A 26,429-nucleotide genomic window follows, 5' to 3' on the forward strand; every position below is an offset into this window, starting at 1 on the left:
TGGGGCCTAAGCAGAGCTTTATAAAGTCTTAGTAGCACCTCGCTGATTTTATGTTCCAACCCTCTTGAAATAAATGACAACATTACGTTTGCTTTCTTAACCTCGGACTCAACCTGCAAGTCAACCTTTAGAGAATCCTGGACCAGCACTCCCAAATCGCTTTGTACTTTGGCTTTATAAATTTTCTGACCGCTTAGAAAATAGTCCATGCCTGTGTTCTTTTTTCCAAAGTGCAAGACTTTGCATTTGCATGAACCCTTCATGCTCCTAATTTCATTCTGCTAGTCAAAATGGGCCCATTTTAGTCATTTGGTATTTCTTTCTTTGCCTCATACTGTCAAACATCAGATCACTGTTAAGATGGGGATTTTGTTGTTTCCTTTCAGGTGCTCTCAGGTCAATTTCTCTCCGACAAGAAAGTTGGGACTTACGTGGAGATAGATATGTTTGGTCTTCCAGTGGACACTAGAAGGAAGGCTTTCAAAACGAAAACGTCACAGAACAATGCAGTAAATCCAGTCTGGGAAGATGACCCCATCGTGTTTAAAAAGGTTCGTCCTTTCCTTTTCAAGACTTTGCAGCATTACTGTTTTTCATTTCAGGCCAGCTAATTTTCTTCCTTGAGACGAAATGCAGAGAGAGCTGTGGAGTCGTACAGCACGGAAACAGACCCTTCGGTCCAACTCGTCCATGCCGACCTTTTTCTCCCAAAAGTAAACTAGTCCCACGTGCCTGCATTTGGCCCACATCTCTCTAAACCTTTCCTGTTCAGGTACCTGTCCAGTTGCCTTTTAACGTTGTAACTGTACCTGCATCTACCTCTTGAGATGATGCTGCTCCTTTCACAAGTTCATGCTGTCTTTGGCTTTATTTTTCAGAGAGGTCGTAAATTCTGAAAAGTCTGTCCTTGGATGGACTTTAGGGCCAAGTTGATTATAGCTAACAGATACTTCCCCAGGCAACAGCCTTTCAGGTTAAAAGAAAACACTTGCACAATGAAGGGGGAGTGGCCAGTTCTCCCAGCCCAGCTTTTCTCTGGTTTGGTTTGAGTAGTCTGCCTGGTCACTGAAAGCAGTCAGTCAGTTTGAGGCTGCTGGTCCTAGAAACAGCTACATGGAAAAGGGTCTTCCATGTTGAATATCTCCTCCACCTCTCTCTCTCTCCTGTAAGACCCTGTATTTGATTTTTCCTTTTGTGCCAAGAGATGTTTGTGGGGATTTTTGCAAATATTTGGAACAGCATCATTAACTTGGGAAAACCTGTTGAGTTTTTGGATATGTTAAGTTATTCCGTATTCTGTTGTCTTTTGTTTGTGTTCCATTCCGTAATCTTGCAAATAAAGTCTGTTTTGTTTAAAACTAAGTGGTTTGATCAGCTGCATCGCACCTGGAATATCCACTATACACCTGCTTAAAACAATGAGCAAAGTTAGGGTCTGGGCTCCTTTCTTGAAATGTTTTGAGTGAGTCTGGCTTGGTCCATAACATGCTTCCCCAGGCAGTTCCTTCCACATACGAACCACCCTTTATGTGAAAATGTTGTCACTTTTAAATATTTCTCCAATATTTCCCATCTTATCTCTGCCCGTCATGATTTTATAAACCACTGTAAGGTCACGCCTCAACTTCCTAAACTCCAGTGAGAAAGTCCCAGCTTATCCGGCCTCTCCTTATAACCCAAAGCCCGAGAGAAATGCAGAGTAAAGTTTAAATGTTAATAATTTCTCATCAGATGTTTCGTTGCAGATGCTGTCTGATCTGCTGACTTCATGTAGCCTATTCTGCCCTTGGGGATCTTACTTTCCGTCCTTCCCAGGCTCAACGACACTGAGCACTTCTTAAATTAGCTCAGAGGTCTCAGCTTCATTTGATGCATGATCATTTGTGCAGGAGGTGTGCAAACATTTATTTCAGACTGATGAACAGGGTTCTGCACCCAGGCTGCTGACTCAACCTCAATAAATTCCTGCTCACGGGTCAGCAATTCTTTCAAAGTCACTGCTGACCGGCATCTCAGCTTCTGCCTTCCTTTAGCTTGAGATCGTCCAAAACTCTGCTGTCCGCCCTGGAATTCACATGATTGTCCTTTTGCCTCTCGCCCTGCACTCAATTGATCTACAGATTCTCATTCTATCAAAGCCTCAACTTTAAAATTTCACCTTTGTTTTGAATCTTTCCATTTCCTTCCCTACTCCCGATCTTTGTCATGTACCCCTCGAGCCTGTGTTTATTTGGTTCAGCCCTTTTGCAGGGGGACCATAACACCTGGTAATGTCACTGGACTAGGAATCCAGAAGCCCGGGGTTGGCGTTTTGCAACACAGGTGTTCAAATCCCATCGCGGCAATGATGGATAGCAGTGTTAGCTACACTCCTGAGCCAATTAGTTAGCAATAGAAGTGAGACTCCACCCTGTGATTGGACAGCAACAGCCATGAGCAAGAGTTGTCAATCTAGCCAGGAGACCCAGGTGCAAGGCCAGGGAGTGAGGCTGAGAACTGGGGTGATGCAAGGCCACAGAGTGAGGAGAGGGTGTAGAGGGGGATGGATAATAGAGCCTGCAAAGGAGGCAGAGGTGCTGGAGGAAATGGTTTTAAGCATTTTAATTAAGGAATATTTATGAAATTGGGAACTGAGGTAATAAATTCCTTGCAAATAAAAGTGGAATCTCTAGCTTTAGGCTGCAGTTATTCAGGGACTATTATATGGGGACAAGATGTACTGGATGTTATTGTCACAAACATTACATCAACAGGATAATTTAATACTGAACAATTTTATTTCTTAAAGACTTGCACTTATGTGATTTCATATCTCAGAGCATCTCACACACTATGAATAATTGAAGGTTAGTGGCTGTGTTAGAGACAAACATCCAACCATTGAGCTGTGTTGTCACCACGCTGCACATTGATGATGATGGCTCTTAGTCTGTGGTAGTGTGTGTCATTTATTTGTACAATAAAAAAGCACTTGTTGCTAACTTCTGCCTATTAACTCATGCTAATTTATTTACCGTGATTAGTAAGAAATTAATGCTCTTCTTGTGTGATTTGGCTTTAAATTAAATGGAGCAGTGATTGTGGGGGACACTGGTGAAGCCTTGTAATTCTGCTTCTGTATGAATTCAAATCCTGGACATGGCAAGGCAAATACACAAGATATTGTCGCAAAGTGACTGCATCACCTGATGGAGGAGTAACTAAGAATGAAATAGAAGGTTGTGGAGTGACCTTATAGAGGTTTATAAAATCATGAGGGATCTGGACAAGGTGAATGACGGGTGTGTTTTCCCAGGGGTTGGGGACTTCAGGACTAGGGGACATAGTTTTAAGGCGGGTGGAGAAGTGTTTTAAAAAGATACGAGGGGCAATTTCTTTACACGGGCAGTGGTTCATGTGTGGAATGAACTTCCAGAGGAAGTGGTGGCTGCAGGTACAGTTACAAAGTTTAAAAGATATTTAGATAAGTATATGAGTAAGGAGGGTTTGGAGAGATACGGGCCAAATGCTGGCAGGTGGGACTAGTTGAGTTTGACATTATGGACTGGTTGGACCGAAGGGTCTGCTTCCATGCTGGATGACTCCATGACTTCATGATTCTATGAGAAAGGAAACCAAAACGTAACCCTTGAGAAATCCAAGGAGGAACCTTAGCAAAATGAAAAATGCATTGAGACAGAGTACAAAAATACATTGATTATGTTGTCTCTACACTATTTCAGTTATCTTTCTGACTGATGGGTTATTCCCATCAGCAGAGAAATGGGTCCAAATGACAAGGGCTGTTCTGATTGGTGAGATTTGCTATCGATTGTTTAAAAATGAGGCAGCTTTTGCTGATGCCCAGAAATGTGTGCGATGGCAGTGAAGTCTCTGAACTGAATTGAAATAAAGGATGATAAAGCCCAGCAAAGTCCTCAAGAAAGGTGAAGAGGTTAGAATAGGTGGAGGATTAAATAAAAATTAAATGTAGTGATTTTTAAAAACAATTTAAAGAGTAGCTTTATATTACACATATGTATATGTATGTATACATTTTAAAAATCAGAGGTGATCATGAGCAGTCACAGTTTATAATAAAAACATAAATATCAGCAGTCATTCCTTAAAAATAAAGCTATGGAAAGCCATCGTGTGCAAACACCCCACTCTCCACACGGGATGGTGTCCAAAAACTGGGAAAGGTTCGGCTCTTGAATCCTACACTTTGGGATCCACAATAAAGAGGAATTAGTGAGAATGACAATCACGAAGAAGTGAAGAATTTGCTTCAAGAAGAATTAGCAATGCCAGACAACAATAATTCAGTAGGCGAAAGACAGGACCACAGATGCTGGAGATTAGAGTTGAGAGTGTGGTGCTGGAAAATAGTCCTGATGAAGGGCTTTTTGCCCCAAACGTCGATTCTTCTGCTCTTCGGATGCTGCCTGACCTGCTGTGCTTTTCCAGCACCACACTCAATAATAATTCAGTCCCCGGCCAAGAGCTCTAAATTGAGCAGGCCAGTGCTGAGAATTTTTCAAGAAAGTGTTTTCCAGAGTCCTTGCCTTGACTCAACAAAAGAAAAATCATGACCCTTTGCTTGTGTGTTTCCCACGTAGACCAGCCAACCCAGCCACACCCTCACCCTCAAAGCCACGTGCCAATAGGCCTGACCCTCATATGATCCTTAATTGTTTGCGAAGACCAAAAGCAAGAGGAGCAGAAGATGTGACCAGATATGAGACACCTTTTGTTAGTTAGCTATCATCCTTTAAAGATCTGTTGTGGAGGTGGGGGAGGGGGGGGGTGTTGTTGCGATCCAGTCGATAGTTTCCTCCCTCAGACCGAGAAGATACAGGTTAAAGTTCCATTGTAGTGATTGTAATGAGGTCAGCTGGGTGGACCACATAGAATATGAGTTCCCTGATTGGGGCTGTTAATCTGGTCCAATCAGGGACCCCGGCCAACAGATATAAACTGGAGTGACAGAGGTTCTGTTCACTGTGAGAGCTGGCTCTGAGGGAGCTGGATCAGTGTCAAGGCCTCTCCATGTGTAGGGTGACATGATGACGGGATACCAGCCTCTGTCGAGTTATTTAACCCATCTGCTCCAGCGCAAGTAATAGCATCAAGGGATTGCGAACTATATAAAGATCTGTTTTATCAGTCATGTTAAATATGTTGATATATCCTGTGATGTGGGCACTGCTGGCTAGGCCAGCCCATCCCTAATTGCCTAGAGGTCAGTCAACCACATTGTTGTTGGTCTGGAGTCACAGATAGGCCAGACCACATAAGGAGGGCAGATTTCCTTCCCCAATGAACACTAGGGAATGAGATGGGTTCTTAACAAGAATAAACAGTAGATACATGGTCACCACTAAATTAACGTTTTTGTCCAAATTTGGTTATTTGATTCAAATGTCATCTTGAATTGGGGCCTTGCTGGGATTCAAAACACATCCTCAAAACATTAGTCTGGAGTTCGATATTAGCAGTCCAGTGATGTTACCAATATGTAACCAGCTCTGCTGGTTAATGATAGAAAAAAATTTGGAATTTTTAATCATTTGCCCAAACCTTTTGAAAGATGATTTTTAAACAATTGTATTCTTCCATATTAATTGAAATATGTACATTTTTAAAATAGAAACCTGTCTAATTTTCAGGTTGTGCTACCATCTCTGTCATCGTTACGAATATCGGTCTATGAGGAAGGAGGGAAATTTATAGGCCACCGCATATTGCCTGTACAGGCTATTCGACCAGGTTTGTTCTGTATACTTGTCTGCAAATTTTTCTGAGGTTTCATTTTATTCCCATTCACTCTTTCTATCTGTACCTTCAATGAAAAGACAAAAAACGCATTACTAGATATTTTCATCGTGCCCTCATCAGGATGAATGCAAGAGTACCAAATCCCAAGCAATCACAACGTTTTATGCTAAAGTAGGAAAGGGCGCTGATTGTTTGGCAAGTCCATAAGAAACAGGAACAGGAGAAGGCTATTTGGCCCCTTGAGCCTGCTCCACCATCCTATAGGATCATGGCTGACTCGACATTCCTCACATTCACTCTCCTGCCCTTTCCTTGGTTCCCCGATTGATCAAGGATCTCTCTCTCTCGGCCTTAAATATACACAAGGACTCTGATCCCCACAGCTTTCTCTGTGGCAAGGAGTTCCAAAGACTTACAACCCTCTAAGAGAAGAAATTCTTCCTTATCTCAGTCTTAAATTGGTGCCTCTTTATTCTGAGTCTATACCCTCTGGTCCCAGACCCTTCCATGAGGGAAACATCCTCTCAGCATTGACACTGTCAAGCCCCTGAAGGATCCAATATCTTTCAATGAGATCACCTCTCATTCTTCTAAACTCTAGTGAATAGAATCCCAACCTGTTTAGCTTTTGCTCATAAGATAATTAATCCATACCATTGTTCATCCAAGCGAACCTTCACTGAACTGAATCCATTGAAATGATATCTTTCCTCTAGACACTGATTGACACAGTGGCTCAGTGGTTAGCATTGCCTAGCACCAGGGGCCCGGGTTCGATTCCACCCTCAGACGATTGTCTGTGCGGCGTTTGCCCATTCTCCCGGTGTCTGCGTGGGTTTCCTCCGGGTGCTCTGGTCTCCTCCCACAGTCCAAGGTGTGCATGTCTGGTGAATTGGCCATGCTAAATTGCCCGTAGTGTCAGGTGCAGTAATCAGGGGGAAATACAGTTTAGGTGGATTGACAATGCTATATTGCCCCGCAGTGTCCAGGATTGTGCAAGCTAGGTGAATTAATCATGGGAAATGTGGAGTTAGAGGGATTGGGGGGTGGGTTGGGTGGGATGCTCTTCCCAGGGTCGGTGTGGATTCAGTGGGCTGAATGGTTTGCTTCCATACTGTAGGGGTTCTTTGATTGAGATATTGCCATGGAGAAACCAATGGGGAACTGCAGGCTCCCCAACATCCCAGATAATTAAGACAAAAAAGAAGCAGAGGGCTTGAACATAATGGGTTGCAAAGGTAGGTTTTAGGGTATGATTCTATGTCACGTCTAACAAGTGTAAATGAACCTTCTCACTGACTCGACTGGCTATCTTAACTGGGCTGTTACAGTAACTAGAAGCAAGCTGAAGATTGTATCTGTAATTTTTGTTGTCCATTGTATTTTAGGTTATCACTATATCTGTCTAAGGAATGAACGGAACCAGCCACTGATGCTTCCTGCCCTTTTTGTCTACATTGAAGTCAAAGACTATGTCCCTGATACCTTCGCAGGTAAAACAAAAATGAGTTGCTTCACTGTTTCGCTTCAAGTGGCGAGCAAAACTGAGACTCTTGGTAAACAATGGAAGAACACTTCTGCTGACCAAGCTGATCATAGTTGTTTATTGATTGCAATCTATATACAAATGTTCAGCAGAAATATTGTAGCCTGGTTTTAAGGGTCTTCGTTCACCGTATAGATTAATTCAAACTTGTCCGTCACTCTCACTTAAAATTTGATCTACAGATTGATGTGATTCCTGCAAATTTTCAACAAACCTACTTGTTTTGTCCTCCCAGATGTAATTGAGGCATTGTCCAATCCAATTAGATATGTGAACCTGATGGAGCAAAGAGCTCAACAACTCGCAGCACTAACTCTGGAAGATGAGGAAGAAGAAAAGAAAGATGTAAGAAGTGCTTTCATCTTGCCTGTTAATGCACAACAGTCTGTTCTCTTCAAAGCCTGTACAACTGGAGGTAATTCCCAGCGGGGGAAGCACACAGGTGGATTACAACGTGCACACTCACCGGGTTTAAATGTTGACATCAATGGAGAGTCAAATTGGTGGGTGGAATCAATTTTATTCTGAATCGCATCAATTCCCCGGCACCAAACGGAATTAAAATTGTTGCCTGTGTATCGGACAAGTTATTACACCCAGCACTCAGTGTTCCTCCTTTTCTGCAAACTTTGTTACTTGCCAGAAGATTCCCTTGCTCCAGGTTGTCTGGAAGTCATGAATTCAGTTCTGTTCATTTAGGGTTCGGTTCTGTTCCACAGCCGATACGGCAATATAACTTTAAGAGGCATGCTCATGACATTGTCACCAAAACAATGCCTGTACCCTGACAATATGAAGTTTAGCAGATTGACTAAAGCACCTGCAGCTATATTTTATGTATATAATAGGAGCTGTGATAAACATGCAATGAATCTTTCCGCACTACCTTGGCGACATCTAGTTCTCATGCTATGGGAGTAAACATAAGTCTTAAACATGCAGGTGCAGCAAGCTGGGTGATAGTGTGGTGCTGGAAAAGCACAGAGGGTCAGGCAGCATCCAAGGAGCAGGAGGATCGACATTTTGGGCATAAGCCCTTCATCAGGAATGGGGGGAGGTAACTGGGAAAGTGATAGGTGGTTGAAGGCGAGGGAGAAGGTGAAAAAGTGTGTAAAGAAGGCAAATGATATGTTGGCCTTCATTGTGAGAGGTTTCATGTACAGGAGCAGGGATGTGTTGTTGCAGTTAGACAGGGTCTTGGTGAGGCCACCCCGAGAATATGGCGTGCAGTTTTGGTCTCCTTTTCTGAGGAAGGATACTCTTGCTCTCGAGGGAGTGAAGGTTTACCAGTCTGGTTCCAGAGGCTGACGTATGAGGAGAGATTGACTAGGTTAGGATTGTTTTCACTGGAGTTAAGACGAATTGAGAAGTGGGGGGGAGGGGGGTGCGTGGATCTCATACAGACAGGGTAGATGCAGGAAGATGTTCCCATGGCAGGTGCATACAGAACCGGAGTCACAGTCTGAGAGTTCGGGGTGGACCATTTCGGACTGAGATGAGGAGACATTTCTTTGCCCAAAGAATGGTGAGCCTGTGGAATTCATTACCACAGGAAGTAGTTGATAACCAAAACATTGAATGTATTCAAAAGGCAGCTAGAATGGGAGCAAATGGGATCAAAGGTTATGGGGAGAAAGCAGGATTAGGCTGTTGAGTTGGATGATCAGCCATGAATATGATGAATGCCAGAGCAGGCTTGAAGGGCTGAATGGCCTCTTCCTGCTCCTATCTTCTATGTTTCTGTCTTCTAAACAAACAGAATTTGCTGGCAAAACTCAGCAGGTCTGGCAGCATCTCTAGAGAGAAAGCAGACTTAACACTTCAAGTCCCAGTAACCCTACTTCAGAACTGATACTAGCTAGGAAAACATCACATATATGCTGAAGACAAGGAAGTGGGGTGTGAGGAGTGCAATGATTGTGATGAGTTCAGCAGGTGGACCTCATAGAATATGAGTTCCCTGTGAGGGCTTTTAATCTGGCCCAATCAGAGAGCCCCAGCTGTCAGATTAAAAACAGGAGTTTCAGAGGTTCTGACACTCTGAGAGCAGACTCTAAGGGAGCTGAATTAGTGTCAAGGACTCACCGTGTGTAAATAAAGGGTGACGGGATACCAGCCCCTGTGGAGTTATTTCAGTGATGATGAGAGTAAAGCATGTTCCTGAAGAAACTCACTCACAACAATCATCTTTGAGTTGGGGTAAACATTTCCGGCATCATGCCATTGTTTGGGAATTTTGACTTGTTCAAACCTGGCGTCAAAGTTTGGGCCCAGATTGTGGAAGAACGCGTTATTATTTTCTGAGCAAATGACATTGGGGCTATTGAAAAACAATGAGTAATTCTCCTGACTGCTTGTGGACCCACAGCTTTTTTGGCTGTTAGGAGCCAAACTTTCCCTGAGGCACCAGATACCAAAGCCTTTCAAGAGTTGACCGATTTAATGAAGAATATGACAAACCAAAGCCTGCTCTAATTTTGAGATGCTATCGGTTTTACTCAGCAATTTGTGGACCAGGGCAATCCACATCAAAATTTTTGACTCAGTTAAGATGTCTGGCAGAGGCATGTGACTTTGATTTAACCCTGAGAGACCATTTGGTATGTGGGATTAAAGATGTAAACCTGCAAAAGCTCCTACCAGCTGAAACCCAACTGGATTTCAAACAGGTACTACAACTGGCTTTGTCACTGGAAAATCGACAAATGGAGTAAATGAGTTGCAGGGTATTCCAATGGAAATGGACACCTTTGCCCATCCAGTTGAGCTTGGGCATCACCACTTGAGTGAAGGCAATGTCATAGCCACACTCAGGGCATATCCTGAACAGAGGGACTCTCGGTTCGCCAGCAAAACCCCAAGACAAAGCCACGCCTCGGCCAAACAGTTAACATTTTCTTCTGGACTCGGGCCAGCAAGCCATTGTAGTTGCCAGTATACTGACTCAAGGCTGCAAAAGAGTCCCATTAGGCCCGAATTGTGTAAGAGAATTCATAGGCCGGTATCCAGGAGGGTGCGCACCCTGGAGAGTCCACCCACAACTGGTTCGGGACAGTTACATTGCTTAACAACATCAGTATCAGATCCAATCAAAATAAATGTCTGGTTAAATGGTCACCTGGTTCCAATGGAGGTCAATACCCGCGTGGCCATTTCAGTGATCGCAGAACCACTCTTTCATAATATTCACCCTGGACTCCAACCCTTATATTTCTACAAGACCTCGGTTGACTGAGAACCTATACCTGGGAACCTTTACAGATTAAGGTTCAACTTTGGTTTTGGTCTCTTACGAGAAGCAGCTGGTTCAGTTCCCACTGATTGTAGTAAAAGGCTCGGGTCCAAGCGTGATGGGGCAAAATTGGTTGAGAGAGATTCATAGAATCTCTACAGTGTGGAAACAGGCCCTTCGGCCTAACAAGTCCACACTGACCCTCCAGAGAGTAACTCACCCAGACCCATTCCCTACCCTGTTATCTAGTACTTACCACTGACGAATGCACCTAACCTGCACATCCCTGAACACTATGGGCAATTTCACATGGCCTTTTCACCCTAACCTGCACATCTTTGGATTGTGGGACGAAACCAAAGCACCCAGAGGAAACCCACGCAGACTCGGGGAGAATGTGCAAACTCCATACAGACAGTCACCTAAGGCTGGAGTCAAACCTGGGTCTCTGGTGCTGTGAAGCGGCAATGCTGACCACTGAATCACCGTGCTGCCCCAATTCACTTAGATTGGCTCAACGTTTTTCGATTAGAAAATGGCTGCCTGAGTGAACTCCTAATTAAATACCTGGACGCTTTACAGGAGAGTCCAGGAACTATCAAAGGAGCCAAGGCCACCTTGCATGTAGACAAGGGTGTTTCTGTAAGGCTTGCACATGCCATTCACCTTATGGGAAAAAGCAGAGGCAGAAATCAGGAGGCTGGGAAGCAAAGCAGTGATCAAACCAGTCGAGCTTGTGGAATGGGCAGCACTGGTCAGAGCAATTGTAAAGCCCGACAGGTCGGTTCACCTTTGTGGGATTCTAAACAAATGGTAAACCACTTCTTGCAGCTGGATAAATACACAGTCCCTCACATGGAGGATTAAAAATCAAACCTGGCAGGGGGGCTGTCCTTCACGAAACCAGAGATGAGCCATGTATACCTGCAATAGCAGTCAGATGAAGATTCCCAGAGTATGTTACAATTAATACCCGTAAGGGTTTGTACCAGTATACAAGACAGCCATTTGGGCTATCATCAGCCTGTGTAACTTTTCAGCGGAGAAATTTTACAAAGTCTATCCCAGGCTGCCATTTTTTTAGATGATGTGCTAATAACAGGGAAGCCCAATAAGGAGCACTTAGAAAACTTGGACAATGTCCTTAGATGTTTCTCCCAGGTGGGCATACGCCTTAGAGGGGAAAAATGTGTTCCAGGCTCCCCAAGTGACTTACTTAGGCTACAGAGTCAACCAGACTATGTTACACCTGGAAGGTCAAGTGAGGGTGGTCAAAGGTGCCCAGGCTCCTACATCTGTACCAGAGCTTAGGCCTTTCCTTGAGCTGGTGAATGATTACAGGAAGTTCATACATACATCCTGGGACATCTGCATCAACTCTTACAAAATGGTACATCTTTGGGCTGGTACAGTTCCCCAGTGGTCAGCACTGCTGCCTCACAGCACCAGGGACATAGGTTTGATCCCTGCCTCAGGTGGAAGAATTGTCTGTGTGGAGTTTGCACGTTCTCTCCATGTCTGCATGGGTTTCTTCCCACAATCTAAAGATGTGCAGGTTGGGGTCAATTGACCATGCTAAATTGTCCATAAGTGATAGTCAGAGGTAAATATAGGGGAGGGGAATGGGTCTGGGTGGGTTACTCTTTGGAGCGTTGGTGTGGAACTGTTGGGCCAAAGGGCCTGTTTCCATACTGTAGGGAATCTATTCTAATCTTCGAAATGATGGTGCAGCCAAGCTATAGTTTTCAGGGAAGTGAAGAAACAACCATCATCCTCTCAGGTATTGACACACTATAATCCTGAGCAAGATCTGGTATTGACATGCGGCCTTGGGGTGGTATTAGCTCAGGGGAGGCCGAATGGAGAGGAACGCCCAACAGCATATGCACCTAGGATGCTGGCTAATGCACCCGGATAGAGAAGGAAGGTTTGGTGGTCATATTTGCAAACAGAAAGTTCCACCAATATCTTTATGGACTTAAATTTGTAACAGTAACAGGCCACAAACCCCGACGATGTCTACTTAAAGATGACAAGGCAATGCCGCCCATAGCTTCAGGCCAATTCAGCGGTGGGCTGTAATACTGAGTGTGTCCGGGAGATTCAGTGGAAAATGTAGATGCATTGGGCCGCCTCCCACTGGTGATACCACCATTGGAAGAGTCCGTAATGGTTTTAAATTTTCTGGACACGCTTCCAGTCACAGCTGACTACATCAGACTTTGAACACAGAAAGACCTGCTCCTGGTAAAACTGGAACAGTGGGTGGTGATGGGCAAATCCAAAGGGAGGTCACAACCAGAATTGAAACCTTTTTGGACCCGGAGAGACCAGATCACCGTCGAGGATGGCGTATTATTACAGGGAGCAAGAGGGATGGTCCCGAGCAAAGGGTCACCTCCAGCAGGGACATCCAGGGGTTTTCAAAAGGAAGATGTTGGCAACAAGTTATGTCTGGTAGTCAGGATCAGATGCCAACACAGCTTCCTTGGTGGGGCAGTGCCCAGAGTGCTGACAAGGACAAGAATTACTGCCAGCATCTCCCCCCAAGTTCATGGGAAAGGCTGGGTAAACCCTGGACTCGGTAACACATCGCCTTTGCCGGTCCTTTCATGGGCTCAGTGTTCTTAGTCATTGGCCGCCCACTCAAAGCAGCTGGACATGCAGAGAGTTCATTCATCAAACACGGGATGACAATCAAAAAACCGTCTGTGTCTTTTGCAATACACGGACTCCCATTGTTTACACTCAGGGAATTTGAGTATTTCTGAAAGTGACTTGGGATATAACAGTTAATGACAGCTCCACACCATCCATCCTCCAATGGCCTGGCAGAAAGAGCAGTCCAAACTTTGAAGGCAGGTTTAAAGAAACAGCCTACAGCTTTACTAGATACCAAACTGTCCCAGTTCCTATTCGATTATCGGACCACAGAGATTGCTCCAGCAGAGTTGCTAATGGGGAGAATTCTGAACCAGGTTAATTTGGATCTTCCCAGAACTCGGGGGGACGGTGGAGGCGGGGGGGGGGGGGAGCCTGAAATGGCGTCAGGAATGCCAGTGCCGGGCACCAAATTCCGCCAAGCAAAAGAGACGGCTTACTTCAGGGGATGAAATTTGTTTCGGAACCATGAGAATGGCCTTGCATGGGTAAGAGACATGGTCAACACGAGGTCAGGTCTAGTGTCATATTAAGGACCGACAGTCCTCAACAAGGTCATGGACCATATGGAAGCTGCGAATCCACAGACAGTGCGGGAAAAAAAATGTGCCCGGTCCCTTTGGAACAGTCACAAAGACTGTCAGAATCATAGGTTCCCTCTCTCTCAAGTGTTGAAGAGACCTCTGAATCTGAGATGGACATAGCAGATCTCGCTGCATTGACACCTTTGGCATCGGAAGAAGAGAGTTTCTGTCGAGGTGTTCCTGGCGCAAGGAGCGAGCTCCCTTGCATTCCTTGCACCTGTATCCACCGCAGAGTCTGGAACCTGACCCTGTGCTAAAATACCCCAGGAGGAGCTACAAGGAAAAGGACTAGCCTATGTCCTCGGACTCCAAGGGCGACAGATGTAGTAATTGTAACGAGATCAGCCAGGTGGACCTCATAGAATACGGATTCCCTGATTGTGGCTGTTGACCTGGTCCAATCAGGGAGCCCCGGCTGACAGATAGAAACAGGAATGTCACACCTGCACACACGCAACATGGGTGCTGGGGACAAAATAAGCATTACCGCAGTTGGGCGGTAGTGTGGGGGTAAAACAACAAAAAAAGAACAGGAGTGTCAAACATCCTGCTTACTGTGAGAGCTGGCTCTTGAGGGAGCTGGATCCACATCAAAACCTCTCCACTTGTAAATAAAGGATGATTTGGTGACGGGATACCAGCCTCTCTGGAGTTGTATCAGAATAGTAGGAAAAAAAACAGGAATGTCAGAGGTTCTGTTCAATCTGAGAGCTGGCTCCAAGGGAGCTGGATCAGTGTCAAACACTCTCCACATGACCTGGTGACAGGATACTGGCCTCTCTGGAGTTATTTCAGGGTGTGCTCATTTTTTTAGGCAAACAGAAGCGTTCCTGGACCAGAATGTCAGGCAATTCAAGTACTGAGTCTCATGAAGTAGAAAAGTTGCAGAGAGTCCGAGACTAGTCACCCGAACAGTGTTGTAGGTCAAGCTGCTGTGGGGCCAGCAGCTCTCCTCAGGTAAATAAGGAGAAGGTAAAACCACATGATGCAGGTCCTATACAGTACTATCTGTGAATATGATAAAGAGACCAGTGACTGGGAAGGATTAACAGAAAGGAAGGGGTGGAGAGAACTGGCCTGTATTTTCTCAATGTGGGGGAAGGAGGACCATTTCTTCTCCGATTGTAATCATAAAAAAGAAAAACAAACAGGAATGTCAGAGGTTCTGTTCAATCTGAGAGCTGGCTCCAAGGAAGCTGGACCAGTGTCAAGGCACTCCATGTAAGTAAAGGGTAAAGGGACATCGGCCTCTGTGGAGTTATTTCAAAGAGGGAGGGGTAGTGAGCCAGCAGGTGGAGATGGAAGCTCAGAGACAGATAATGACAGACAAAGAGAAGGATAATAGTGTGCCAGGGCGAAACAAGGTTTTCTAGAAGTTTTTTTAAAAAATGTCTTTTCTGCTTTCTATTGCTTTTGTTCTTTATCTCACTTTGCTAAATGCTGACACGTATTTTGGCTGACCTGGTATCCGTAAGGAACAGGCTTGGAGTCATTGGGAGCAGCTCTGGGCACCACACCTCAATCAGGACTCATAGGCCTGGAAGGAAATACAGATTTCCCAAAGGGATACCTGGACACCAAGCAGTAAGCCAAGAGAATAAATGAAACAAATTAGGGTTATGTTCTCTGGAATATACCAAAGTAAAGGACATTTATTTAAAGTTTTCAAGATATTAAGATCAAGTGGAATTTAAAGTGGGAATTTTATTAGGAATTAATACAATGGGGTTACAACAGAAGGCACTAGAGGACTATTCAGAAGACAGGTCTCTCGACCCGAAATGTTAACTGATTTCTCTCCTCAGATGCTGCCAGACCTGCTGAGCTTTTCCAGCAGTTGCTGATTTTGTCACAACATGAGTCAGATGGTACCTTTCAAGCTAACACTCTAAGGCACATTTTAGCATGCATGAACCTTGAACAGCCTAAGGGTCCATGTCAGCAGAAAAGACTGGAGAGGAACCTTGTACACTCTCAGGCTTGTATCAACCTTAGAGGGCAGACTAGAAAGTTAAAAAAAGAGATTCCTGCAGCCAGGATAAGTGGAAGACCTGGGATGGATGATTCCTGTTTACTGTACAAAAATGAAATGTGAACAATGTATGTGTATATCATTGCGGAGGGATAAAAATTAGATTGTTTTTTTTAGATTAGATTAGATTTGTGGGCGGCACGGTGGCACAGTGGTTAGCACTGCTGCCTCACAGTGCCAGAGACCCAGGTTCAATTCCCGCCTCAGGCGACTGACTGTGTGGAGTTTGCACATTCTCCCCGTGTCTGCGTGGGTTTCCTCCGGGTGCTCCGGTTTCCTCCCACAGTCCAAAGATGTGCAGGTCAGATGAATTGGCCATCCTAAATTGCCCGTAGTGTAGGTAAGGGGTAGATGTAGGGGTATGGGTGGGTTGTGCTTCGGCGGGGCGGTGTGGACTTGTTGGGCCGAACGGCCTGTTTCCACACTGTAAGTAATCTAATTGTTTTCTGTATGTGTTGGGCCGATCCAAGGCAGACTCTATCTCCCTCTGAAGTTACTTGAATAAAGACAGGATTAACCTGCTTACCTCAGTACTTTTGCAATAAAGAAACTGCAGCAAAATGAAAAGATAGGTCAAGAGAAACCATTTCCACTAAGTGGGGAGTTCTTGGACAAGGGGTCATAGTCCAAGAAGTAAGAACTGTGTCAGGCGTGAAATTAAGATACAAATCTCCAAGGAAAAGATGGTCGAGTTTAACAGTTCTCCTTTGCAAACCCTCTTGTGGTGTAGTGTACCAGCAGACACTCAGACAAAGCCCCACCATCAGCGGCCGTCTTTGTGCGGGATCATATTTCTATCAGGCAGCTGTCATTCGTTGCATTGCCCTGGGAAAGCTGCTTCAATTAATTGTCTTTCGAAATTGTTCTTTCTTTTAATTTTATTGGTGGGAGAATTATAAATTGAATAAATCGGTTTCTGGCAAGCTTGCTGAAGAGCTGAGGTGACAAATCATTTTCACGAGCCTGTTGGCGGTCGCAGAGCCGATTTGAAAGCTCTATTCATCATTCGCAAACATTTTAATTCTCCATGCAGAATGTAAGCTCTGCTCTATAAATCTGGACTGTTGTACTGCAAGGTGACATGCAGCGTTGGCCAACTCATTCCATGATGTAGCTTGTGCACTTAAGTGAAATTAGTATTGTCTTCTCTCAAAATGTTCCCGTTTCTTCATTCCTACTTTCTATTGTAATTTTGTTAAATGCTGAAATTATTTCAATTGCAGTGTGCTTCTATGACAATCTCAGCTATAATCTGTCTAGTGGAGTTCTAAAGCATGTCTTGAAATGTGCTTTTCACTGGTAATTGGTCAGCAAATGCGTTTCATGGGAGTTATTTTCCAGAGGAATACTGCAGAAACGCAGTGAGAATATCTGCCCGAAACTGGAATACACGGTTATGATCTCCATGTTACATAAAGCTGCACTGGAGAATGTACGAAATGAAAATGGTTTTGTTTTATTCATTCATGGGATGTGGGCGTCACTGGCCGGGCCAGCAATTATCAGCATGACAGCAAAACTGTGAGGTTAAAGCTACCGAGGGAGGCCAAACAGATCATGGCTGCTTCCTCCAGAAAGGGCAAAGCTGAGCGTGACTTAGTGGGTGCTTTAAAATTGCAACAACCTTGTTTCTAATCTGCTCTATTTTTCAATTCATGGGATGGTCCAAAATTAGGGATCACAACTGTAAGATAGTCAATATTGTATTCAACAAGGGATTCGAGAGGGATTTGTTATTGAAAGCCTGCTAGGAGTATAGAACTCGCTAGCACATGGATTAGTTGAGGTGATTGGATAGAGATGCATTGAAAGGAAAGCCGAAAGGGGAAAGAATTGAAGGATATGCTGATAAAGAGAAACCAAGCTGGATGGGAGATTGCTTGCCTGGAATTTAAAACCATAAAATTTTAGAAGCAGTATTAGACCATTCGGCCCAGCAAGTCTGCTCTGCCATTTGATCATGGCTGATAGGTTTCTCTAACCCATTCTTCTGACTTCTCCCTTTAACCCTTGACCCCATTGCCTATCTATCTCTGTCTGAAATACGCTCAATGGCTTGGCCTCCAAAGCAGTGAGATTCACAGATTCATCAACCTCTGGCTGAAGAAATTCCTCATCATCTCAGTTCTGGAGGGCCATCTCCTGGCCTTGAGGCTGTACCTTGGGGATAAAGCAATACGGGACACCAGTAGGGATGAGTGGCCTGATTCTATGCTGCGAATTGGAAGTAATTCATAATTCCGAAGTGCAGTTTGTTGGAAGTCTGAATCAGCTACCTCAATGCCTGGTCTTACTGCTTCAGAGTTGAGGAAACATAAAATGAAACAAAATAGCAACAACTGAGCCAAGTTCTAAATTCAAAATCAACCACACTTATATAACCTGTCACTGTAATTTGCCCTCCTGGAATTCTGCTGAATTTGGGATATATCCCCTGCAAATTGAGCATATCTATTCTGAGATTCAGCACTCAAAGCTGAACTCAGAATGCTAGATGTAGTGTGTTAGAATGGATACACCTAGGGGTTCAGGTATATTATTCTTTGAAGTTTGCATAATGTGTCGACAGGGTGGTTAAGAAGGCATTGAGCACGCTTGCCTTCATTGCTCAAACCTTTGAGTTGAGGAGTTGGGACATTATGTTGAGGCCGTACAGGACATTGGTGACGCCCATTCTGGAATACTGTGTCCAGTTCTGATCTCCCTGTTATGCGAAGGGTGATACCAAGCTGGAGAGGGTTCAGAAGAGATTTACCAGGATGTTGCTGGGAAAGGAGGGTTTGATTTATATGGAGAGGTTGGGACTTTTTCATTGGGGCATAGGAGGTATGAGGGGTGACTTTAAGAAGGTTTATGAAATCATGAGGGGTTAGATAAGGTGAATGGCAGGTGTCTTCTCCTGAGGGTGGGAGATTTCAAGACTGGGGGCATATTTTTCAGATGAGAGGAGAAAGATTTAAAAGAGGCATGAAGGGCAACGTTTTTTACACAGTGGTTTGTGTGTGGAATGAACTTCCAGAGAAAGTGGTGGATGCAGGTACAGTTGCAATATGTAAATGATAGGAAAGGTTTGGAGGGATATGGGCCAGGCGCAGGCAGATGGGACCAGTTTAGCTTGGGATTGTGATCGGTATGGACCGAAGGATCTGTTTCCATGCTGTATGACTCTGTGGTGATGGTTTTACCTGCCTCAGGTGAGGGGAGATGTTGAAAAGGAGAATCCTTTAACAATTATCTCAGCTGGTGTGGCAATCGAACTCATGGATGTTGGTGTCACTCAGCATTACCAACGAGCTATGCAGCCAACTGAGCAAGTCAACGTCACCACATGAACTGTGCCTCTCCTTCCCCTGGGACTGATTGACCTCCTGCACTTGGTGTTTACTGTTTTGTATCTGGGCACTCGCTTGTCAGGAAAGATAGCCAAGTGAGGGTTATATCACTGGACCTGCCACCCTGACAAAACAATCCAGACTCTTGGGACTGACATTCAATTTAATTCAGCAAATGTGGAATAAAAGAAACTTGTAAAAGCTCACTCCGTCATGACTGGATTGTCGTAAAAACTTGTCCAGTCCACTGGTGTCCTTTTAAGGAAGGACGTTTACCACCCTCACCCCACTTCAAGCCACAGCCTCTCAATACTTGTGGAATCCTAGAATCCCTCCAGTGTGGAAACAGCCATTCAGCCCATTGAGTCTGCTCGGCTATCCAACGAGGTCAAGGCCGATCTGCTTTTCCCACAAAACTCTTTGATTCCCTGGTTGACTAAAAATCTATTGAGTGTAGTTAACGACCTAATTTCGGCAGTCCCATGTGGTTAAGAATTCCACAGATCCTTACCTGGTCTGGCCAAGAGGTGCCACCAGACACATTGCAGAATGGTTGGCTCTTAAATGCCCTCAAAATGGCCGAATATAGCCTCATCTCCTCCGCCAAACACCCCACAGGGAGGTGAGGAAGACAGCTCATCACCGCCTTTTCAATGGCAATTAGGGATTAGGGACAGCCGCATTCCACAAATGAAAGTGCTAAAAGCAGTGTGTAAGTGAGATGTTGAACATACAGAATCTCTACAGTGTGGAAGCAGGCCATTCAGCCCATTGAGTCACACCGACCCTGCATTTCCCATGGCTAACCCGCACATCCACCAAGACACAATGGGGCAATTTAACATGACCAATTCACCTATCCTGCATGGCTTTATGGGAGGAAACCAGAGCACTCAGAGGAAACCCATGCAGACACACGGGGAGAATGTGCAAACACCACACAGACAGTCGCCTGAGGCTGGGATCGTACCCGGGTCCCTGGCGCCATAAGGCAGCAGTGCTAAACACTGGGCCACCGTGGTGCCCATGTTATGGCCCATGTGCCATGTGTTCAACATTGCAAAGTAGACACCAGACCCACTCCACTTCACATGCCTAAACAGAGCGCATCTCACTTCTTCCAAACGAAAGCTAAAAGGCTATTCCTGGTGAACTTGTGAGCACCACTTTGTGAAGTGCAATAGCATTGTTGGGTAAAGTTGTTAAACCAGTAAACTTTTGCACCTTTGGGTTAGTAGTTGTTTAATCAGGTGTTGTAACATTTCTTTGGAAATTTCAAGGACCGTTTGTACTGTACTGAGAATGATAAGTTTTTGAGACGAATGTTGCAAGGGATTTGGAGTAGGAGGTGGTCTGCATGTATGACCAAAATCTGTCTATAGTAGCTGCTTAGTTTTTTCTTCTGTGTCCATTCATGGGAAAATTTTAACTTGCTTTCGATCCATTCAGTTCCATTCCTCCTGTTCCCTCTGAGATCCTATTTACCCAGCCTCTCATCTTGTTCCTGTACCCCTCCCCCTTGCCCACCCCCAATCTTCAGTCAGACTGCAATTTCTTCCCCCATCTGCAGAACCTCACCTCACCCCACGTCAAGCCACAGGCTGTCAATACTCATAGACTCCCTACAGGATGGAAGCAGGCCATTCGGCCCATCAAGTCCACACTGACCTTCCAAAGAGCATCCCACCAAGACCCTATCTCTGTAACTCTGCATTTCGCGTGGCTTATTCAGCTAGCCCGTGGGCAATGTAGTATGGCTAATCCACCTAACCTGCACATCTTCGGACTCCTGAGCCTTTTACTGTCTCGCTGCCTACTTAGATTTGAAGCATTCTTTGATAGCCTCTAGTGTATTATGCACATTCAGGAAGCATTCCTTTGAAACCGTTACATGACATTCCTGTAACAGTACCTTCAGGGTACTGTTGAACATACAGAATCTCTACAGTGTGGAAGCAGGCCATTCAGCCCATTGAGTCACACCGACCCTGCATTTCCCATGGCTAACCCGCACATCCACCAAGACACAATGGGGCAATTTAACACAACCAATTTACCTATCCTGCATGGCTTTATGGGAGGAAACCAGAGCACTCAGAGGAAACCCATGCAGATACACGGGGAGAATGTGCAAACACCACACAGACAGTCGCCTGAGGTGATAGAGTCAGTGTAGTGTGTTCAGTCAATCAGTTATACATGTCATGCATCAATAAGCACAGAGATCTGACTATGTATATATTTTATTTCAAATTATTAGTGTTGTTCATAAAATTCAAGACATCTGTCTCAGTAAGAACCCAATCTCTGTGGCATACATTACATGAGCTATTATATGGGGCAGCACGTAGACCGTATCATACTGACAGTGTTATTTAATCCAATTAACCTCTGCAGTCTATAACTACCTCCATTTTACGTTCTCCAAAGAGCTCATGGAAACGTCAGCAGGCCTGTACCTCACCCCCAAGATATCATCCGGGCCTAATCTTGCCAACCTCAGCCTTGTTCCTCTTGCTCCGTCCATGATAGTGCCCTTTGTACCACCACTCGATCAACAATCATCTCAAAGCTAGCACTCACAGCTGCCACTGTGCATCAGTGGAGCAGGGAGGCCATGGTGAAGGGGGTACCAATCAAGCGGGCCTCTTAACCCTGCAGTGGTGTAGAGCTCCTCGAATGATGTTGGAGCTACACTCATCCAGCCATGTGGAGAGTATTTGATTATTACACTCCTAACTGGTGCCTTATAAATAGCAGTCAGGTTTTTAGGAGTAGGTGTCAGAGCTATCTGATAATTATAAGCCCTGTAGGTTTGATAGGGACCTTTCACTATGGCAGTGGATTCTGGGTATGTCTTTCTTCCATTTGGTTTCTTGGTTTCCTCACTTCTTCCCCCTTTGTCTCTCTCCCTCTCTCTCTCTCTCTCTCTGCCTCTCTTGTCTCTGGCTCTCTGTCTCTCTGTCTGTCTGTCTGTCTCTCTCTCTCTCTCTCTCTTTCTCTCTCTCCCTCTCTCGCTCTCCAGGATGCTTATCCATTTCCCTTCGGGAAACCCTTGGTCACATCCACTTCCATCACACTCTCGGGCAGCGGCGTCTTAACCACTCGGTGAGTGACAAAATTCTGAGCACTCGGACAGAGGAAAGAAAGAAAGGAGAAAAGAGAGAAGTGAAGGAAAGAAAGCAAATAATGGGGGTGCAGGGGGAGAACAACAATAAGAAACGGAGAGGAAAAGATGGTGGCAACAGAAAGGGCGAGAAAAAGGGGAAAAGGGACAGAAATGATGACGGGGTTTGGAGAAAAAGGACAAAGCATAGTATTACCATCACGCTTCAATAGTTTTGTTGATGCAACATTGGCTGGAAATAAGCTTTTATTCCTCTTTCTCTTGACTTTAAAACTGAGAACATTTGTCCCCAGGCATGGGTCTGTATGTGGATGGTAACCTAAGATTGAACGACACCTTTTTGGCTGGTTTGGATAGTGCCAGTTTTCAGAGCCTGTCCCCAGTGTCCAGTGGAAACCTCTTCAGGCTGACTTGCGGCAGGTGATTAGCTGGGAGCTGTAATTCCCGTGGTTGCCAGGAGACCATGACTCAGTGGCTCTCATGATAACCGGTGAGTTTTGGTGACTCAGAGCTTTCGAAAAGAGACTGCAGAAACACTTATAAATTTGATCAGGGAGGTGGAGGCAATGCCGGTCAGTGTTCAGGCGAGTCAAAGGATGTCCTCTGACAAGCTCGACGAAGACCTAGTTAACAGCAGGCAGCCAGTGAGCTGCTCTGTGCTTGGCATAGCAAGACTCAACCAAGATTCAGTGAGTATCCCCAGCTCTGGGCTTTGCAACAGTTGTGTTTGCGTGTACAAATTACTGCCCCTCTCCGTTGGGTGCCGGTGTGTGTGTCAGTTATGGCTCGGGGGCAGCACACTCACCTCTGAGTCAGAATGTTGTGGGTTCAAGGCTGATTCCAGGACTTGAATCATGGAAATCAAGACTGATTCTCCAGGGGAGTGCTGGACTATTTGAGGTGCGGTTCATCTGAAAAAGATCTCGCCTGAAGCCCTGTCAGGTAGATTTAAGGGAATTCTTATCCCCCCCAAAGTGAAAGTCAATGACCCAGAAAGTAACTTGCTCCCCACCCCACAACCATAATATCCTGCAAGGATGCTGTGTGGATGAAGAGCTAACCTGTGTTCAATTGGAAAAGAAACAATGATTTTTCTTGCATTGCAAGTGGTGAAGTCAAATTAACAATAAAGCTTATATTGCAAATACCAATTCCAGGCTATTATCCTGTCTGGGACTCCGGGAATCCAAGCATAATCCTCAGGACATTCCAGGGAGAAAGATCTCAGAGGCAGTGTGGAGTCTTAGAATGATGATCTCAGCACATGAGATCGTTTGGCCCATTGTGCCACTGATGGCCCTCTGCATGAGTAGGTCACTCAGTCTCCACCCCCCTCCCACCTCCTGCCACACTAGCCCTGTAGGCGAATGTAGAGGAGACTGCATCGGGGCTCTACATTGGGGAGACAGGACGCCTCCTCACAGAGCGCTTCAGAGAACTTCTCAGGGACACCCGCACCACCAACCCCACCACCTCATAACCGAACACTTCAACTCCCCCTCCCACTCTGCCAAGGCCATGCAGGTCCTGGGTCTCCTCCATCGCCACTCACTAACCACCCGACGTCTGGAGGAAGAACACCTTATCTTCCACCTCGGTACCCTCCAGCCCCATGGCATCAATGTGAATTTCACCAGTTTCCTCATTTCCCCTCCCCCCACCTTAATCCCAGATATAACCTTCCAATTTGGCACTGCCCTCATGACCTGTCCAAACTGTCCATCTCCCTTCCCACCTATCCACTCCACCCTCCCCTCTGACCTATCACCTTTACCCCCACGTCCATCCACCTACTACACTCTCAGCTACCTTCACCCCAGCCCCAACCCCCTTCCATTTATCTCTCCACCCCCGAAGCTCCCTGGCTCATTCCTGATGAAGGGCTTTTGCCCAAAATGTCGATTCTCTTGCTCCTCAGATGCTGCCTGACTTGCTGTGCTTTTCTAGCACCACACGTTCAACACTACCCTTGTAGCCTGGCAATGTCCTCTCTGCCTCTCTCTCTGTCTCTCTCTCTCTCTCCCTCTCCATCTGCCCCTCTCTCTCACCATGTCTGTCTACCTCATCTCTTACCCCTCTCATTCCCACTTTCTCTCTCCCATCCCCTCCCTCTCTTTCTCCCTCATCTCTCTCCCCCTCACTCTCTCTCTCCCCCACTATCTCTCTCTACCCCCCTCATTTCTCCCCCCCCCCCCCCTCCCTCCTCCTCTCTCTCTCTCCAGGATGCTTATCCTTGATCACATCCACTTCCACCACACTCTCTGTCAGTGGCATCTTAACCACTTGGGGCGTGACAAAATTCTTCCTCGCGTCGCTCCGGCCTTTTTCTACCAATTGGCAGAAATTGACGTCCTCATGTTTTTGAGCATTCCGCCAAGGGAAGAGCGAATATCTCTCGGTCTCAATCCCTCATGATTTTGACAGCCTTTATCATCGATCTCCTGTCATCTTTCCAGAGCTCAGGAAAGCAGCACCTTCCCCAGGGTGACTGACCTGGCCAGCAAGGGCCAGACCACATGAACAAAGTAAGGAGGACAAAGCCAGTCTCTCCAGGCTACCCCCAGAATTCTCTCATCCCTTTTACATGTTAAACAATTCTTTCAACCACTTTGCCCATTAGTCTGGGGATGGGAAAGAAAGAGCTGTTTGGCTGAAAGCAGGAAGTTGTCCAATCAGGTTACGAAGAGCGTAAAGGCAGGACATTGAGAAGATAGACACAGTGGGTGACCAATGAGCAAAGTGTGGGCTGTTCGCAGTTTTCAGGAGGAGGTCCTGCCACTGGATCTCCAGGAGTGTTTCTGGACAGAGTTGGCAACTTTCCTAGTGACAAATGAGCAACTGTTTCTAAGTGTAAGTCAAAGAAAGATTGGAACATAGGAAAGAGAAGAAGGCCAGCCGGCCCTTCGAGCCTGCTCCACCATTTAACACGATCATGGCTGATCATCCCCTGTTCCAGCTTTCTCCCCATAGCCTTTGATCCCTTCAGCCCTAAGAATTATATCTAACTCCTTCTTAAAAACATCAAATGTTTTGGCTCAACTGCTTTCTGTGGCTGAGAATTCCACAGGCTCGCCATCTCTCTTTGGGTGAGGAAATTTCACCTCACCTCAGTCCTTGAGGGCCTACCCTGTATTCTTACAATGAAACCCCTGGTTCTGGAGTCCCAGGTCATCGGAAACGTCCTCTTTGCATTACTCAGTCTAGTCTTCATAGAGTTTTGCGGGCTTCTATGAGATCCCCCACAGTCCCACTCATTTTTCTAAACTGCTATAAATGCATTCCTAACTGAGACAGTCTCTCCCCGTACATCTGTCCTGCCATCTTCGGGATGAGTCAAAAGCAGGGTGTTTACCCTCAAACCTGGACAGAGTTTTACCCCCTTAACCTTGGGCATTTCATGAAGTGAGTGTTTTTGAAAATTGGGTTGAGAAAAGACTGGAGTTATAACTTCCCTGTGGGTGTTTATGTGAAGGAACGTGAGACTGATTCTTTCAGGATACCTAAGGTCACCAGACAAAATCATAAGGCTCAGAAAGTGGCCATTCGGCCCATCATGCCTTTAACAGCTATTTGATTCTTATCCTGTTCTAACCCAATCTTTCCTGAATCCTGCTCTTTTCAAATATTCATCCAATTCTATTTGCGCACGTTCCAGGGAATCTACCTTCTACCCACCTTTCAGACAATGCATTTCCAGATCATCACAATATGGTGCATCTTTTTAACATAAATTACTCCAAAAGTTTCAAACCGTCCTGCAGTTGTACCTGATTAAGCTCTTGTACCTGATCCTGGAGAGCTCTCGATTATAGGGATCTCCAAACAAGCCTTTCCTCTGTATTTCTTCTGATAAAATGGTTTCCTTCGGTGCTGTCTGGTCCTAATGTCCACCTGCAGAAGTAGGTTAGTACTGGCCTCTAGAGTTAAACCCCAGTTCTGACTTGTGCCGGAGAGGAAACTGCCTCCCAACAAAAGGCAGAACATCTTGCCATCAGTAGAACTGCATCTCAGTCTTGTGGCGTTTTCTTTTGTATGTGATGCAGAGGCAAAAACATTGGCAACTCTGCACTCTCATAGAGATCGTACACTCAGAGAAGAGGATGCAACACTGACTCTGCCACCCATTCCTATTGGAGGTACAGGGTCAGGGAATTT

The 26,429-nt window shown here is 45.5% G+C and overlaps 1 protein-coding gene across 3 annotated transcripts in view; it reads left to right on the forward strand.

Annotated features, from left to right (window-relative positions):
* plcb1 (phospholipase C beta 1) overlaps positions 1-26,429 on the forward strand; it is an 834,527-nt gene that overhangs the window by 717,369 nt on the left and 90,729 nt on the right. For all 3 annotated transcript variants that reach the window (XM_072581462.1, XM_072581463.1, XM_072581461.1), the window contains 4 exons: positions 387-551; positions 5,652-5,751; positions 7,149-7,253; positions 7,542-7,651. In XM_072581462.1, the coding sequence (XP_072437563.1) occupies positions 387-551; positions 5,652-5,751; positions 7,149-7,253; positions 7,542-7,651 (480 nt within the window). The remainder of the gene's footprint in view (positions 1-386; positions 552-5,651; positions 5,752-7,148; positions 7,254-7,541; positions 7,652-26,429) is intronic.

This window comes from Chiloscyllium punctatum, chromosome 11, assembly GCF_047496795.1.
Source record: "Chiloscyllium punctatum isolate Juve2018m chromosome 11, sChiPun1.3, whole genome shotgun sequence".
In the NCBI taxonomy this organism is placed as follows: domain Eukaryota; kingdom Metazoa; phylum Chordata; class Chondrichthyes; order Orectolobiformes; family Hemiscylliidae; genus Chiloscyllium; species Chiloscyllium punctatum.